Below are 15988 nucleotides of genomic sequence, written 5' to 3'. Positions count from 1 at the left end.
AAAAAAAAGAATGCATGGAGACGACAGTCAAGGGATGGTGACTTAAAGTCAAGGAGACTCGCCTCATCCCTGGAGAGAAAGCACTTGCTCCCAGTGATACAGAGAAGGCTGTGGGCAGACTAAGGCCTGCGGGACGAAGAGGCGGGAGAAGCACTCTGGGATGCTGGGAAATAGAGAAGGTCTATGAGAACCAATGCTCCTCCTGTCAACCGCTATTTCTCACCAGCCACAGATTTTGATGGGTCTTTCCAAAAGCCATGGACCTTCCCTAGGGAAGCACCCTGGGCAAGGGGCCTCATCCCCTTGGATTTTCCCTGTGCTGGATTTTCTGAAACTCAAATGATGGCAACTCCTCCCTCTCTTTTCTTGCAGTTGGAGGAGTGAAAAACGTGGAGGCCTCGAAGGTAGACCTGTGTTCAAATCCCAGCCTCGCCACTTTCCACTTACATGGAGTCCAGGGAGTCTGGCCTCAGTTTTCTGTTCTGAAAACTGGGGTGACCACAGCTTCTTTGTGAGGTTGCAGTGAAGACCATAGAAAGCGTGATGGAAAGCCCTTACACAGGGCAGGTCTCCCCATACAGCAGCCTTTGTGATGATGACAATGATAATGTCAAAATACGGAGCCCTCCTGGGAGTTGTCAGTTTGGAGGCTGAAGAGGAAGAAGGAGTTCTAAGGGGTAGCCTATCTTAGGGTCCATGTGACACTAAAGGCTGATGATTTTGGCATAAAATTGCAAAGAATCTTTGTGAGTCATCTAAAAGTCATTCTTCCATGCCTGACCAAGCCAGTTTCCCACTACAGGGGCTCATTAGTAAAGCAGTTCATCAATTAGCAAGTGTTAATTGAGGTACTGAATACTTCTCAGAGTTGGAAGGACTATGATTTAGTAAAAGTAATTTCCTCTTTCAAATCTTTACTCCTTTCGCCTGTCTGTGAAAGTATATAAAAATGGCTAACATTGAGTGCCAGCCATATACCAGCCACGGAGTTAGGTTATTTACAAATATCATTTCTAGCTGTCCTAAAAACTCTGCAAGATTGAAATTTTCATTCATATTTTACAAATAAGGGCATAAGCTTAATGAAGCTAATTAACTTGTCCCAAGACAATCAGCTGAGTGAGATGGGATTTTACTCAGACTATGCAACTCCAAAGCCTGTCATAAATCAATGGATCATTTTTATCTGTGTGGGCTTCAACAAATCAAATGACACCATCCCAGAGTGGAAAGTCCACTTTGACATTTAAAGAACCCATCACAGAAGGTGATGGATAGATATGCCTCAAAGCAACCACTTGTGTTAATGAAAATAGCTTTAAATCTTACAAATTCCTCTTTGGCATCAAGGAGTGACACCCATCATTATCAAGGTATTTCCCCCAATCAGTCTGTCTGACTCCTCTACTGGAGACTGGAACTCTCCAGAGCTGAAGGTGGGCCCGCCCACAGCAGACACCTGGGAAAACCTCTCCTGCTAACATCAGAACTTCAGGTTTGGTTTCTGGCTCCTCGAGACTCCATTAAGCTGTTAGCAGCACATGTCAGAGATGGTGGAAGAGAGGGCCTCCAGGAGACTGAGAAGAAGTCAGCCAGCATCATCCAGCAGCATAGCACAGGGGTTATGGGTGTAGACTTTGGATTCGGGGCCCAGATCTGCCATTTCCATCACTGACTTGGGCATGTTACCCTGCCACTCTGAGCCCTGCTTCCCTCATCTGGAAAGTGAGGATATTTACTACCTGCCCCCTCCGGCAGTGATGAGGATTACCTGAGATGACTTGCACAAGCTGTCTGGTGTATGACTTGCCCCAAATGAAAGTGAGTTGTTTCAGCTGTGTTGTTTTTGTTAAGGCTGTCAGGACAGCCATTGCATTTTAGAGTCCAGTCCTCTCCTTTTAAAATGCCCCATTAGCTCACTGAAATTCTCAGCGCCTAGGATGTGCTGGGCAAAGAGCAGCCCGGAGATGAAGGCGGCACATCCCACCCTCCAAGGAAATTCCATTCTAGCGGAGAACAGCCACTGAAATGAGTCAGTTTAATAGAACAGGACAAGTGATAAACAGAGATTAACAGAGCCTGACAGGAACCCAAACAGACATTTAGTGCCATGTGTGCAATCCAGGAAAGCTTTCAGGAGGCAGTGCTGGTGTGATCTGTGGTGAGAAGTAAGGGTTGGCCCAGTAATTGGAGGTGGGGTGAGCATTCCTGGCAAGGGGAACAGATTACCAGAGGCACAGAGGCCTAACACAGCCAGGCTTGTTGCAGAACAGCAAGCACCTCACAGGCCATTGGTTTAGGTCTTGGAAGGCTATGCTGTCTGCCTGGCTGGTTTCCCATGTCCTTGCCCAGGGTAAAAGGGCATTTCCCATATAAAACCAACAAACTTCTAAAAATGTGTACATTCATATATAATAGATTCACTTTGCTGTGCACCTGAAACTAATACAACATTGTAAATCAACTATACCCCAATAAAAATTTTAAAATAAAAATATGTACTTCCTTCAAATTTAGAATGGACTGTGTTCAGCTCAGTTGCCTGCACTATGACTCCAGCCAAGGCTCCTTTCCCAAGGAGAGAGGACAGTAAAGTGGCCTTCTGCATGGCTGCAGTTTTCTCAATAGCAGCTCTGTTGACATCTCAGGTTGGATGATTCTTTGCTATGGGGCCTGTCCTGTGCATTGTAGGATATTTAGTAACATCCTGGCCTCTACCCTCTAGATACCAGAAGTGACTCTCCTACAGGTTTTTTACCACTGGCTTCCCAGGTGGCACCAGTGGTAAAGAACCCCACCTGCCAATGCAGGTTAGACATAAGAAATGCGGATTCAATCCCTGGGTCACAAAGATTCCCTGGAGAAGGAAATGGCAACCCACTCCAGTGTTCTTGCCTGGAGAATCCCAGGGACGGCGGAGCCTGGTGAGCTGCCGTCTATGGGGTCGCACAGAGTCGGACATGACTGAGGTGACTTAGCAGCAGAACCGACGTAGCACACACACACTTCTCCAGTTATGACAGCCAAAAATGTTACTAGACATTGTCATATGTTCTGCGGGGTGAGGGAGGGTGGGAATTGCCACCACTGAGAATCACTGTTTTATTGCATCCAGAATCATCCTTTCAAGCCCCCTGTCTTCTCTCAGGGTTGATAAAGCTGTCACCATTTGGTGATGTCACCATGGATTCCAAGGTATGAATTGCTCCCACTATACCTTTGTCAGTAGTTTCCTAGGAGGACCAGCTAGCCTCCCAACTTGGTCTGGGCTGGAAAGGCTGGTGCTGATGAGCTTGATCTTAACCACAGCAGAGATGTGCATCTGTGCGATTGGCAGGCCAGAAGGGCTTGGGTGTGTTAGTGAAGGAGAGTCTGGAGACCCCGCCTCCCATGGGCCTCGGTTTTTGGTAAGGACGCAAAGAAGAATCTGAGTTCTTACCCATTACAAGAGAATTTACTGAAGACAAGGAAAGAGAGACTACCTCAAGAGAGAGACGGGCTGGGCCAAGGGAGACAATGGCCCTGGAGGGCTGGGGTGTAGAGTTTTTAAGGCAAGGTTATGTGCATAATCCAGGAAGTTGCTGATTGACAGTCTTGATTGACAGCTGCAGGTTACATAACAAGAGGTTCTACTGTGCATATACTTCTCATAATTCAGTCTGTTATAATTAGATGTGTGTATCCATAGAATATTTATGATTATTTAATGAGCCAAATGGCTGCCAAAGGTTATCTAAGTACATGACAGTGTGAGGTGTGCGTTTATGTGCCAGAGTAGAGAAAGTTCCTCCAGTCAACCAGTGGGGGATTTTTCCTGTCCCCTGACTATTTTGGAGTGGTGATGGGGGCATTTGGTGGTGGGGTTGGTAAATAATTTGGTGGGATTAGGTGGCCCATTGGATGTTCAGCCAGAGGGGCCACCTCTCATTGCTCTTGATCATTCCTGCCTAACAGGAGGGATATAGATAAAATATAGATGAAATATGTAAAGTATTTTCAGAACTCAAATGAGTCTTTTTCAGTCATCCTGAGACTTACAAAGGGTCCACATTTCTGGTCTTGGTGGCAGAATGTTCCTGGATTAAGGTGTTGAGAAGGCAGAGGGAAGGGGCAACCCACATCCCAAAAGATGAGATCTCTGATGATTGGCTAACAAAACCCCACCCAACTCTAAGGCAAAACAGGGGAGAGTCATATAGAGATTGACCTACCAAGTACCCAGAATTTTATATGCAGACTTGATCATCAGCAGTCAAGTCTGGATTATCCACAGACAGATTCTTTTGGGAAGCAATCCCCTGATTTCCTTCACGGAGCCTTCTATAGCTGTGTCACCATCGCTGTCGATACTTTCTCTGGCACGTAGCCCACATCCCAGGAGGAGATAGAAGGGAATAACCTGAAATCTAAAAATATGTCTTGCTCTCCTTAACATCAAGATGTGAGTCAATAAGCTCTGAGAACAGGAAGGTACTGTCTTGAGCATTCTTTCCAACTGAGGCATGAGGGGACTAGGCAGAGAGGAATGGATGGCGATGGGAATATGGTGGAGGATACAGCTGGGGTTCTGTGTGTCCTCACAGGAAGTGATACCACTCCACGCCCAAGCAAGAGAGAGATGGAGCAAAACAGAGGAGCAAGGGAGGTGGGAGGGAGGTTCAAGAGAGTGAGAACATAGGTATACCTATGGCTGGTTCATGTTAATGTTGGGCAGAAACCAACACAATTCTTTAAAGCAATTATCCTTCAATTTAAAAAAAATTTAAATAATGAAAAAATAAATACTTGATCATTGACCCATGAGTGTGTGTGTGTGTTAGTCACTCAGTTGTGTCCAGCTCTTTGCAATCCCATGGACTCTAGACTGCTAGGCTCCTCCAGGCAAGAATATTAGAGTGGGTTGCCATTTCCTTCTCCAGGAGATCTTCCAGACCCAGGGATCAAACCCAGGTCTTCTGCATTGCAGGCAGATTCTTTACCATCTTAGCTACAGAGAAGTCCCTTTAAATAATGAAAAGAAAACATAAATACTTTATCATTGACCCATGACCCTAAATCCCGGTTTAGGATCCAGCACACAAGTCAGCATCATTCAACAATCTCTGTGGGTTCCTCTGTGGGCAAGAAAATATGCCTTAGAAGACAGGAAATGGAACGAACGACACAGCACCAACTGGCTGCATGCTCAAAGAATGGAGAGTCAAGTACAAGCAGGCCCAAGGCCAGGGATTGAAGAGCACTTGAAAAATCAACATCAATCTTCACAAACAAATGATGTGTATGTTGAGGTGAAAGAAAGAGGATAATAATCAGGCAAAGTTCCCTAGAGGTGCTGTCAGTCTGGATTAGAAATGGGCTGAGATCCAGGCAAGTATGGGATTAACTCCTTCTGTCTCAGGTCCCGCACCAAGCTCACCTGTCTGGCCATTCCTCTGGGACAGTGAATGACACAACAGGGAGATAGCCCTTTCCATGGTGCCATCCCCTCTGAGCTAGGCAACACTTGGTTATTCTCTCCTTTAAGAAGCTGCATGGGGTGGCAGAGGGAGGGGCCTTCCCTGGTGGACCAGCAAAGAATCCACCTTGCAGTGCAGGGGACACCGGTTCGATCCCTGGTCCAGGAAGATTCTACATGCCAAGGGGCAACTGGGCCCATGCACCACAACTACGAGCCCATGTGCAGCAACTACTAAAGCCCACACGCCCTAGAGCTCATGCTCCACAACAAGAGAAGCCACCTCAATGAGAAGCCCACACCCCGCAATGAGAGAGTAGCCCCTGCTCTCCGCAACTAGAGAAAGCCTGCACACAGCAACAAAGACCCAGTACAGCCAAAAGATAAATAAAATAAATGGATTCTTTTTAGAAAAGGAAGCTGCAGGGGGACTTCCCTGGTGGTCTAATGGTTGAGAATCCACCTTTCAATGCAGGGGATGTGGGTTCCATTCCTGGTAGGGGAACTAAGATTCCCACATGCCTCAGGGCAACTAAGCCTGCATGCCACAACTAAAAAGAAGTCTGAGTGCCAAAACTAAGACCCGACACAGCCAAAAATAAACAAACAAATGTTTTATTTTTAAGAAAAGAAGAAACTGCATGGATTTCTCCCATGGTCTCCTGTAAACCACCCGCCCAGGATGAACAAGGCCCTGTGGATATAAGTTAGAGTCTAGAGAGAAGCAGCAAAAGCAAGAAGTCCCCATCTGAATATGAGACTTGAAACTAGTGGACGGTGTCCCCAGGAAGACTGGACCCAATCTGGGCTTCCCTTAGAGCCCATTTAGAAACCCCTTGACCTCTTAGATGGAGGCATTTTGGAAAACCTGGACCAGGCTCTATAGCCTGGCTCTCTCCTCCTCTTCCTGATTCTGAACGCCAGGCTTTCTTGGAGCTCACCTGGGCCCTCTTCCCTCCTCTCTCTCATCAGTTCCCACGGCTTAGGAACCACTCTAACCAGCCTGATGCAGTGCTGTCCAAATGGGAGTCTCCAGCCCTGACAGGCTTCCCTCTAAATCCACAAGTGCAGTCAGGAGATCTCCACTCAGCTGTCCCATAAGCAACTCAAACTTATCTAGAGCAGAGCTACTGAAGTCCCTCCTCAGACCCATCCCACCTCCACACACACCCCTCTACCTCAGCACTTGGCATCACCCCAGCCACCCAGTTGCTCCTGCTGGGAAACTGTGCATCACGATGAATCTTCCCTCTATTTACCGCCTCATCCACTCCATTCAGAAGTCCTCTCATTCTCACTGCAGCCCCCAGTTTCTTCTCTTCATAGTCTTATCACAGCTTAAAGCTATTTTATTTGTTTACTTTGTGGTTGTTTGGGGGCTCCCTTACCAAAATGAGAAATGATATTTCGCTCACCAATGTAAGTCCAACATTTAGCCTAGGGCCAGAAAGTAAACACTTAACTTAATGAAGACGAGCTGAAGGAAGGAAGGAAAGCATCCATAAATGATGACTTCATCCAGGGTGAAGCACTTGCCCCATAGCTGGCCTGGCATCAAGTCTGGGCAGGGCCAGCATTGAGTCTCCCCACCTATCTTTCCCACTCCTTTTCCATGGAGGGATACCAACAAGAAAAAGTTCCACCCTGCCCCAGAATGGAACAGCAATGACTGAATCCCATCTCCTTCAGAGAGCCTCCTGGGAGATCAGAGAATTGCCACTGACTGCATTGCTCTGCCAAGCCTGGATGTGGAATTTCTATATGAATCTCTTTGCACCCCAGTAGCCAGTTTTATTTGTTTCTTGAACTGTCATTTCCATCCTCTGAAATAAATTCAGCTTTGGCCTAGGATGGAAATAACTGCTTTCCTGGCCTGGCCAAACGTCCCACTCCATCATCTGTATCTTCCCTGGGTACCCAGGCAACCAGCCTTGCCTGGAGGGCAGCAGCCACAGCCTCACAGATAAGTGTGAGGAAGTGGAGGAGCTCCAGATTCAGGATCCTCCTGTGCGCTCGCTCCCAGCTCAGCCCCTCGGATGCTCTTGGACCCTAAGCAGGCCACTCCTCCTGCCTAAATCCCTTCCAGCCATGACCTTCCAGACAGTCCTCCCAAGGCCAACAACCACATTATCAGGGCTTCCTGGTGTAGGGCAGCCGCCGGGAACTTCCACAGCTGCCACACACACCCCAGGGACCCAGAGTGCATGCCTGCATGCTCAGAAACAGGACCTTTTCTGAGGGATGTTAATAATTGTTTACCAGGAAGGGAGTGTAGAAAATTCTGGGTTACAGATAACAGGTAATTCTTTCCTACAAGACTTCTCAGAACCTCTAATAGGTGCTCCAAAGACGAAAGATTCAATGAACGTGGAACCCTTTGTGTGTGTGTTGGAGGGGGAGAGGGCGGCGGGTTGTGGGTCAGACTTTGAAACAGGTGGCCGTTGGGAAGTAGCCCTGGGGTTCTTTCAGCTCACACCTTCCCAGGTGCACCTTGATAGGCAGAAAGGTTTCAGGGGGTCAGCTGGAATGGGGACCAGCACCAAGGAAAGAAATCTGTCCCCAAGCACCTCAAGGCCCTCTTAGGTTCCCCCAAACTGGAGAAGGAATGTCTGCACGCTTGGGACTCCACCAAGAACTCCCCGCCAGGCTCCTGGAGTGTGGCCCCATCCTCCCCCTCCCCACTCCCCACTCCCACCTCTCCCAGCCGCTCAGTCGTCCCAGTGCTCAGAGAATAAAGGAACAACCAGATCTCGCCCATTCAGATCCCATACGATGGACAATAGAGAGTAACTGTCTGGGTTTCAGAGTAGTACTCAGCCATCCTGTATAAGGGACGGCCCACATGGGACAGGATGGAAAAAGTCAGTTCAGTGGGGGAGAAAGGCATCCAGAGGGACTCAGAGGCCAGACTTAAACACAATGCACTTTATTGGCGACAGAACGGATGGGCAGAGGGACCTGTGTGTTATATACATCAGAACTGTGGTGACCATTGCACCCCGGGAGGAGGCCCCAAGGGCAGCGAAGATGGTGGCTGAGGCCACATCTAGACAATCACAGGCTCAGGCTGGGGCCAGAAAGAGAGTCTGAAATTCTCCTGGCTGTTCTTATTCCGGAATCTGGATGCTTGAAGGACAAGAGGCCCCGTCTTTTAGCCCCAAAAAGCGGCTGCCGGCGGGGACTGGAGTGGGAAGAGGCAGGGGGGTGGGAGGGCGCTGAGGAGGCTGCAGACGTGAGAACTGAAGAGCGGATGGGAACGACGGGCGGCGCTGGGGCGGCTGCGGTGCCCTGCGCAGTATTTTATTTGGAGGTGCGCTGGGAGGACTGGGAGAACCTGACGCTGCCGCCCCGGCTGCTGCCAGAGCTGCTGAAGCCTCCACCGCTGACCCCAGAGCGACCCCCGGAGCCAGAGCCGAATCCGCCGCTGCTGCCGCCGAATCCGCCGCTGCTGCCGCCGAATCCGCTGCTGCCACTGAATCCGCTACCTCCGCCGAAGCCGCTGCCGCCCGCCCGGCCGAAGCCGCTGCCTGCGCCGCCTCCCACGCCGACGCCACCGCCGTATCCGCCTCCGAAACCACCCGCGGAGGCGGAGGTGGTGCTGCTGCTGCTGACCACGGCTGCAGGGGAGACCACAGGAACAGCGATCAGCTCCCGGCCACCACCTCCCTATATCATAACGATCCCCTAGGCCCAGGATGATTGGGAGGCGATCAAGGCAGCTTTGAACCTGATGATCACTGTTTTGCGTTCTGATGTGGTGAGGTGTTCACCTCCACAGTGTTAAGTCAGTTTGAATTTTCCAATGTTTCCTTCTACCTACGTACTGTCAACTCTTGAAGACCCCCCCAAGGAGATGATCCAGAATTTCTCCTCCCATTAACAAGCTCCCTATTAGATATCCCCCCACCCTCCATACAGTACTATTAATAGTGCTCTGAGCCCAGAATCATTACCAAAGCATATCTGCTGCCCCTTCTGCCCCCCAGGAAACGCCTCCAACCGCCATGGAAACATTGTTTTAATTAGGTACTATCGCCTTGAATTAGTACAGATATTTCAGAACCAGTTCTCACTGTGTGGTTTCTTTGGCTACTTACAGATGCTAACAGCACTCGGGCACTCTCCAGACATCCTGTATGAGAAAGCAAGAGAAGGCTAGCTCAGTCGCAAAGCAAATTTCCAACAAGTCCATGAATGAAGGTGACAACAACCAGAACAGAATTCAGCAGCCTGGCACATCAGTACTCTTTCTCCACTGTTCATGGGCCAACACAGAACCCCTATGCGCACTGGTTACCTATGCACTTGGCCATCTATGGAGGGCGTGAACTGGCAAAGGCAAGTGGTTGCCTATAAGTCCTGTGCAATGTGGGGGCCTCTCTCTATAACAGGCCTCCTCCCCATTCCCTTGGTCACTTATCTGGCCCTCAGCCTGTGACTTGGGGCAGGAGAAGCAGGGAGATGGCAGTAAGAGGCCTACCTGCACTCCTCGCCCTCCAGTAGCTTGCGGTAGGTGGCGATCTCCACGTCCAGGGCCAGTTTGACATTCATCAGCTCCTGGTAGTCGCGCAGCAGCCGAGCCAGGTCATCCTTGGCCTGCTGAAGGGCGGCCTGTAGCTCTTGGAGCTTGGCATTAGCATCCTTGAGGGCCAGCTCCCCACGCTGCTCAGCTTCAGCAATGGCTGTCTGTAGTTTAGCGATCTGGAGCAGGGGGAGGGAGGAGGAACCATGAGCCCAGTAGGAGGGTTCTCTGAGTCTTAGACTAGATTATCCCAGAGCAAGTCAGTCAACCTCACCCCTTCGTTAGCACCTCTGTCTGTCTTCATGCACAGAAGACAGATGGATGACTGTGGCTTACCAGCCATCTAAACTGGCTTTGTCTTTGAACTCCTTGAAGGCCAGTGCTGCCTGAGATAACCCCAGAAGTCCCCTCCCCCAGACTAGGAGTCCTGAGATCCTAGCCCCCACCCCTCACCCGTCAGCCTAGACACCAGCATTCGTGGCTGTCCTACCTGCTTCTTGACATTCTCGATCTCAGCGCGCAGCCTCTGAATCATCCGGTTGAGCTCTGAGATCTCACTCTTGGTGCTCTTCAGGTCATCCCCATGCCTGCCAGCTGTGATCTGCAGTTCTCCCAACTGGAGAATAGAAGGGATGGTCAGGTGTTGATGCAGCTTTGCCTGGCTCATCCCTAATGTCATCCAGCCAAACTCAAGGTAGTTAGTAAGCACTTGTGTTTAAATGCATTGAATTATGTTTCTGCAGGGACATCTCTGAGGCAGTAGGGAACAGAACATCTGGTTTGCTGTAGAAGATTCTCCCACCCCGAAATCCCTGAGCAAGCTGGAGTGGGTCCCATGTGGTCTGGCAGGGGACAGTGGAACCACTTCCCCCTAGGGGGCAGCACTTTCTGCAATTGAACAACCTTGACAGGATGTCTCCCGAGAGGAGAATTGAGAGGGGCCACCCAATGGCTACCACCCAGCCATCCCATGGACCACAGCCTCCCTGGGACCTTCAGTGAATCCTCTGAGAGGTGCCTGGCTCTCACCTTGGTCTGGTACAGGGCCTCGGCCTCGGCCTTGCTCCTCTGGGCGATCTCCTCATACTGGGCCTTGACCTCGGCAATGATGCTGTCCAGGTCCAGGCTGCGGTTGTTGTCCATGGACAGGACCACGGACGTGTCACTGACATGGCTCTGCATCTGGGACAGCTCCTGCCAATGCAGAGGGGCCTAGTCACTGTTGGGGCCTCTGCAGCCAGCACACAGAAGCCCCAAGAGACTCCTGATCAACGGACCCATCTGCTGAGTCAGCTCAGAAGGTGGATCGGCTCTGCCCTGCCTGCCAGCCTCTCAGTGACCCCATGCTTGCAGTTCCTCCTGGGGAGCCCCAATAAGAGGCCTTATCTCAAGGCTCAGTCTTCCTGAGCCCTACCTATCAAATCTGAAAATATCTCACCCTCCCTCTTGCCCCCTCCTAGTAGGAAACATCCTCACCATATCATAGAGGGTCGTCAAGAAATTGATCTCATCTGTTAAGGCATCCACCTTGGCCTGAAGCTCCACTTTGTTCATGTAGGCAGCGTCCACATCCTGAGAAAGACAGATAAACACATAAGGCCTTATTCCTCCAAGAAATGCACAGCAAGCTGCAGCCGCAGCAAGACCAGTACTTGTCCGAGGCTGGCCTCCACATGAAGGATTCACATCAAGGGGATGGCAGAAGTTCAGTCCTACTCAAAAGCTAAAAAATGAGTGAACTGACTTCTTGAGGCATCTCTCCAGACTAAGATGCACTTGGCTTTTATTTTTGGTCCCAACTGCCTGAACTTGGCAGCTCTGTGGCAGTGGAATAAGGATTCCCCCCAGCCCAGCTGGAAACCAGTGCCTACAAGCCCTAGAAACCCCACACTACAGCCCTTACCTTCTTCAGGGTCACAAATTCATTCTCAGCAGCTGTGCGCTTGTTGATCTCATCCTCATATCTGTAAGAGTTAAAAAGAAATCACTGTTTGGAGTATAAGGTAGTCATAAATGCCACTGTTCTCTCGAACTCTGAAAGTACCTCTGTTCTGTCCTCTGTCCCTCTCCCACCCCTCTTAAAACACACCCTCTCACTGTCCCCCTGTTAGTTAGAAGGACCAACCATTCCCATTCATTCAGGCAGACTGTCTGGTTTTAACACGGCAAGTTCCAAGTGCTGGGAAACCCCTCCATTCCCAGTAGACTGGATGTTTGGTCACCACCCTGTGAGTTGTCCCAGCATCCTTCAGATCCTACAACCAGGATCTTCCCCAGCCTGGCTCATGAGAAAGTGCTTCTTCAGCTCTAGCCTTCTAATTTTCTTTGTGAAGGACTATCCTTCAGGAAAGAAGGTGAAGAGGAACCCAATGAACCAAACTGTCCTCCATGAAGATATAGGAAAGTGGGCTAAGTGACAGCCCTCTCAGTGGGCAAGGGGAAAGCAGTGAAAGCTGGGATTCCAAGACAGGGTGGCCCACAGCATCTTCCGACCTGCGCCTGTCACTCACTTCTTCTTAAAGTCTTCCACTAGGTCCTGCATGTTCCTCAGCTCTGAGTCCAGGCGGCCTCTCTCCCCCTGAATGCTGTCCAGGTAGCTTCGCAGGGAGCTGATGTAGTTCTCAAAAAGGGGCTCGAGGTTGTTGGTGCCTGTGATGGGATGTGTGCCCTGCTGCTGGAGCAGACTCCACTTGGTCTCCAGGACCTTGTTCTGTTGCTCCAGGAACCGTACCTGAAATGCATTGGGAGAAGCAAACTCAGGCAGTGCTTGGAGCAGAAGGGTCTTGCCTTGGGCAGAACTGGGTGTCTGCATCTCCCCATTTCCCAGTACAAAGGCCTAAGAAAGCTCCCGCTGTGGCTGGAGAGGGTACAGACAGACCATCACAGCAGTCAGGCCATTGAAGATGCAATATGGCTTCTTTACAGAAGCAGGAGAAATGGGAGGGGAAACTGGAAGTAACCCCTGCCTGGAAGTGAGAGACTTGACCCTTCAGTATTCCTGGGGACTTCATGATTCTAGCCCAATTACAAAAACACAGAGCATACCGCAAGAAGGTGCTTAAACCTCAACAGCATTGTTTCCATCTAAGACACCATTGACACCCCACTGATATTCACTTCTAAGGATGTGAATGGCTAGGAACTCACATAGTTGAAATGCTAGTGATCGTTTTGACAGGAGAGAGACAGCCAGTGTGAGCTACCCTGCTCTGGAGGTCCCCGAGCACCCTCCTCTTCCCGATGAGGTTAATTGGGGTGCAGACTGAGTTTCTAGGGTCTCAGCAGCCCCTTGGGACTCAGGTTCCCCCTTGAGCCTCTTGAATTCCTTCTCTAGGGTACCTGCCTCCTTTGCCTGGCACATCGCCATAGAGAGACGAGGCCTCCTGGAAAGCCCCAGAAGGCAACTCATGTTTGAATAGCCCCCAGTTCTGGGTCAGACCCTTGCCTGTCAGAGGTTATGACCCCCGCCCTGCCCTGCCAGCACTACGTGCCCAGGCTGGATAAGGCAACAGGTGGAAGTCTTGAGCAAAGAGGCAGACAAGCAGGACTTGGGGATGTGGGGGTCCAAATAGGGGACCATCATCTTTCCCAATCACATGACCAAGTGGGCAGGTTCATCAGCCCTGAACATCCTCATAAGAGCCAAAAATGCTGCCTAACCCTTTCCCTCCAGCCTGGACCACTCCAGATTGATCCTAAACACTGTATGTAAATATCAAACTCAAAGTCCCCAACCTAGGAATGGGGGCTGCATCAGGGCTTCCTCACCTTGTCGATGAAAGAGGCAAACTTGTTGTTGAGGGTCTTGATCTGCTCCCGCTCTTGGGTCTTTACTTGCCCAATCTGGGGATCGATCTCCACATTGAGGGGCTGCAGGAGGCTCTGGTTGACAGTCACTTCCTGAATTCCCCCAGGGAAGCCACCTGGGCCAAAGCCACCAGGGCCACCAAAGCCACCGAGTCCACCAAAGCCACCAGCCCCACCAAAGCCACCAGCTCCTCCAAAGCCACCAGCCCCACCAAAGCCACCAGCTCCTCCGAAGCCACCAGCCCCACCAAAGCCACCAGCTCCTCCAAAACCACCTCCCATTCCTCTGCCACCACCAAAGCCACCTCCATAACCACTCCCAAAGCCACTGACATAGCAGCTGCGCCCTCCTCCAAAGCCACCAGCCCGAGAGCCGCCAGCCATGCTGATGGAGATGCTCTTATTGCCACCCAGATTGTAGAGGCTGCGACTGCCAAAGCCACCTGCTCTGCTCCGGAACCCATAGGCCCCTCCGCCGGCTCCCCCAGAGCGGGCCACACAGCTCATCCTGCTACTGCCAGAGACCACGGCAGAGTGGCCTGAGAAGCCCTGGCTCCCACCGCCAGATGTCTTGTGGACTTGTCTGTTCATGGTGAGCAAAGTCGGTGAAGGGAAAGTGCAAGAGTTAAGCAGGGCCACTCAGAGCCAGAGGAAGAGAGAAGCAAACTGAAGACCTGTGCGGGATAAATCCCTTTATATACATCTAGGAGGCTGCTGCGCTCAAAGGAAGGAGAGATAATTAATCTCAAGTAGTCATGGGTTGGGTTTGCCTTCCAGGCAATATTAGTTCTAGGCTACTAAACACACCTTAAAAATAATCTGAAATGGTGAAAGTGCTAAGGTGGCAGGCTTACCTGGCAGGGAGAGGTGCCTGACTTGGCCCCGTGCTTGGGCATAGCCACCTCCTAGCTTTGTCTGGCAGGACCCAGGAGGCACACTAATCTGTCTACTGGCCAGCTGTCCTGGGTCCTACCAGAGCAGGGCTCAGCTCTGGAAAGGATGGAGTGAAAGGAGGGTTGGAGTGGTTCTGGTTGTCTGGGTGGTGGAGACAGTGAAGCCCATCCAAGGGCTCAGGGAAATATCTCAACAGGAGGGGTGACACAGTCTACTTCACAGAATGCACATGGCCACAGAGCACCCACTGTGTGCCCAGCTCTATGCCGGATTTGAGGATGAATTGATGACCTCTCCTCTTCCCTTCCTGGAAACAAAGACCAGAACCATCACAAAGCTGCCTCCTGGGTTCCCCATGTCTCCTAAGCTGTGGTTCAGGAGGCTGCAGCATTTGGATTCATGACTCTTCTTGAAAAAGAGGAAGGAATTAACACTGTGTGTTTGATAAGCCATCAGCAAAATTCAACAAGCCAGTTCATTTCAAAAACTTCCCAGGAAAGCCATACACTATTCCCTACCTTCAGAACATCTCTAAAGCTTCCTTTCTTGCTTCCCCCATTTTTGGCACTTGCCTGGTTTCTGTCCAAGTCCCAGGTGACTGGAAATTCAAACATCAATTATAACACCAATGTGACACCTATTGACAGATGACCTAACTCGTGTCAGGCACTGGATGAGCCACCGGAGACAGACACAGGAACCATTCTGTGGTGAAGGGAACAAGTGCTCCTGGGGGGTCTGTGACCTCAGTGTCAAGACACCCACCCCCACCCCCACTCCCAGCAGGGCTGGCAGCACTGCCACACGTGTCTGACTCTGAAAACCTGAGAATCTGCCAGTCTAAAGTTTTTCAGAGGCTTAGGGACTGGGCTTGTCTTGTTCAAGAGGAAAGCCTTTCTGCGCAGGTTTGGAGCCTGCCAAGTCAGCCATGGATCGCTCCAGCACAAGACTTTTTCCTTCTGTCTGCTGCACAGATGGCCCTGCCATGGGTATGGCCTCTGTGGCCTTGGCAGGAGCCTCCTCAGAATGGGGGGAAGGAGAGAAGGACGGTGGATTCTTCAGCACTCACTGGGCTGGGCTGGGGGTGGCCCACGTGCAGAGAAAGTGATACTCTTTTCAGTGGCCTGATTCTCCCACGTGTCCTCTCCCTACTTCCTTACCTCCAGGCTCTGCAACATCGTGGTCCCTTCCGTGGAATAAAACCATAAACTTTTCAGGAGCTTACAGTCTTGTCAAAATACTGGACCCTCTGATTCTTAGCACAGCACTTTGCCAATAATATATGCTCCTAAAGGTTGGTTGGTTGAGTG

The 15988-nt window shown here is 50.6% G+C and overlaps 2 protein-coding genes across 2 annotated transcripts in view; both read right to left on the bottom strand.

The window, feature by feature from the left end:
- The window catches only part of LOC145544438 (keratin, type II cytoskeletal 3-like), an 82446-nt gene that overhangs the window by 49348 nt on the left and 17110 nt on the right, over nucleotides 1–15988 (bottom strand). The window lies entirely within an intron of this gene.
- Nucleotides 8369–14375, bottom strand: KRT3 (keratin 3). Its single transcript, XM_081587345.1, has 9 exons — nucleotides 13746–14375; nucleotides 12488–12708; nucleotides 11881–11941; nucleotides 11454–11549; nucleotides 11007–11171; nucleotides 10468–10593; nucleotides 9936–10156; nucleotides 9553–9587; nucleotides 8369–9072 (listed from the first exon to the last, which is right to left on the bottom strand). Exons 1-9 carry the CDS (start codon nucleotides 14373–14375, stop codon nucleotides 8756–8758), a joined length of 1872 nt encoding a protein of 623 aa, XP_081443471.1. The 3' UTR covers nucleotides 8369–8755.

Source organism: Giraffa tippelskirchi, chromosome 4 (assembly GCF_054371585.1).
Source record: "Giraffa tippelskirchi isolate mGirTip1 chromosome 4, T2T-mGirTip1v1.2.pri, whole genome shotgun sequence".
Lineage (NCBI taxonomy): Eukaryota > Metazoa > Chordata > Mammalia > Artiodactyla > Giraffidae > Giraffa > Giraffa tippelskirchi.
Note: the sequence above shows the minus strand (reverse complement) of the source record. Positions and strands in the feature narration are given on the sequence as shown.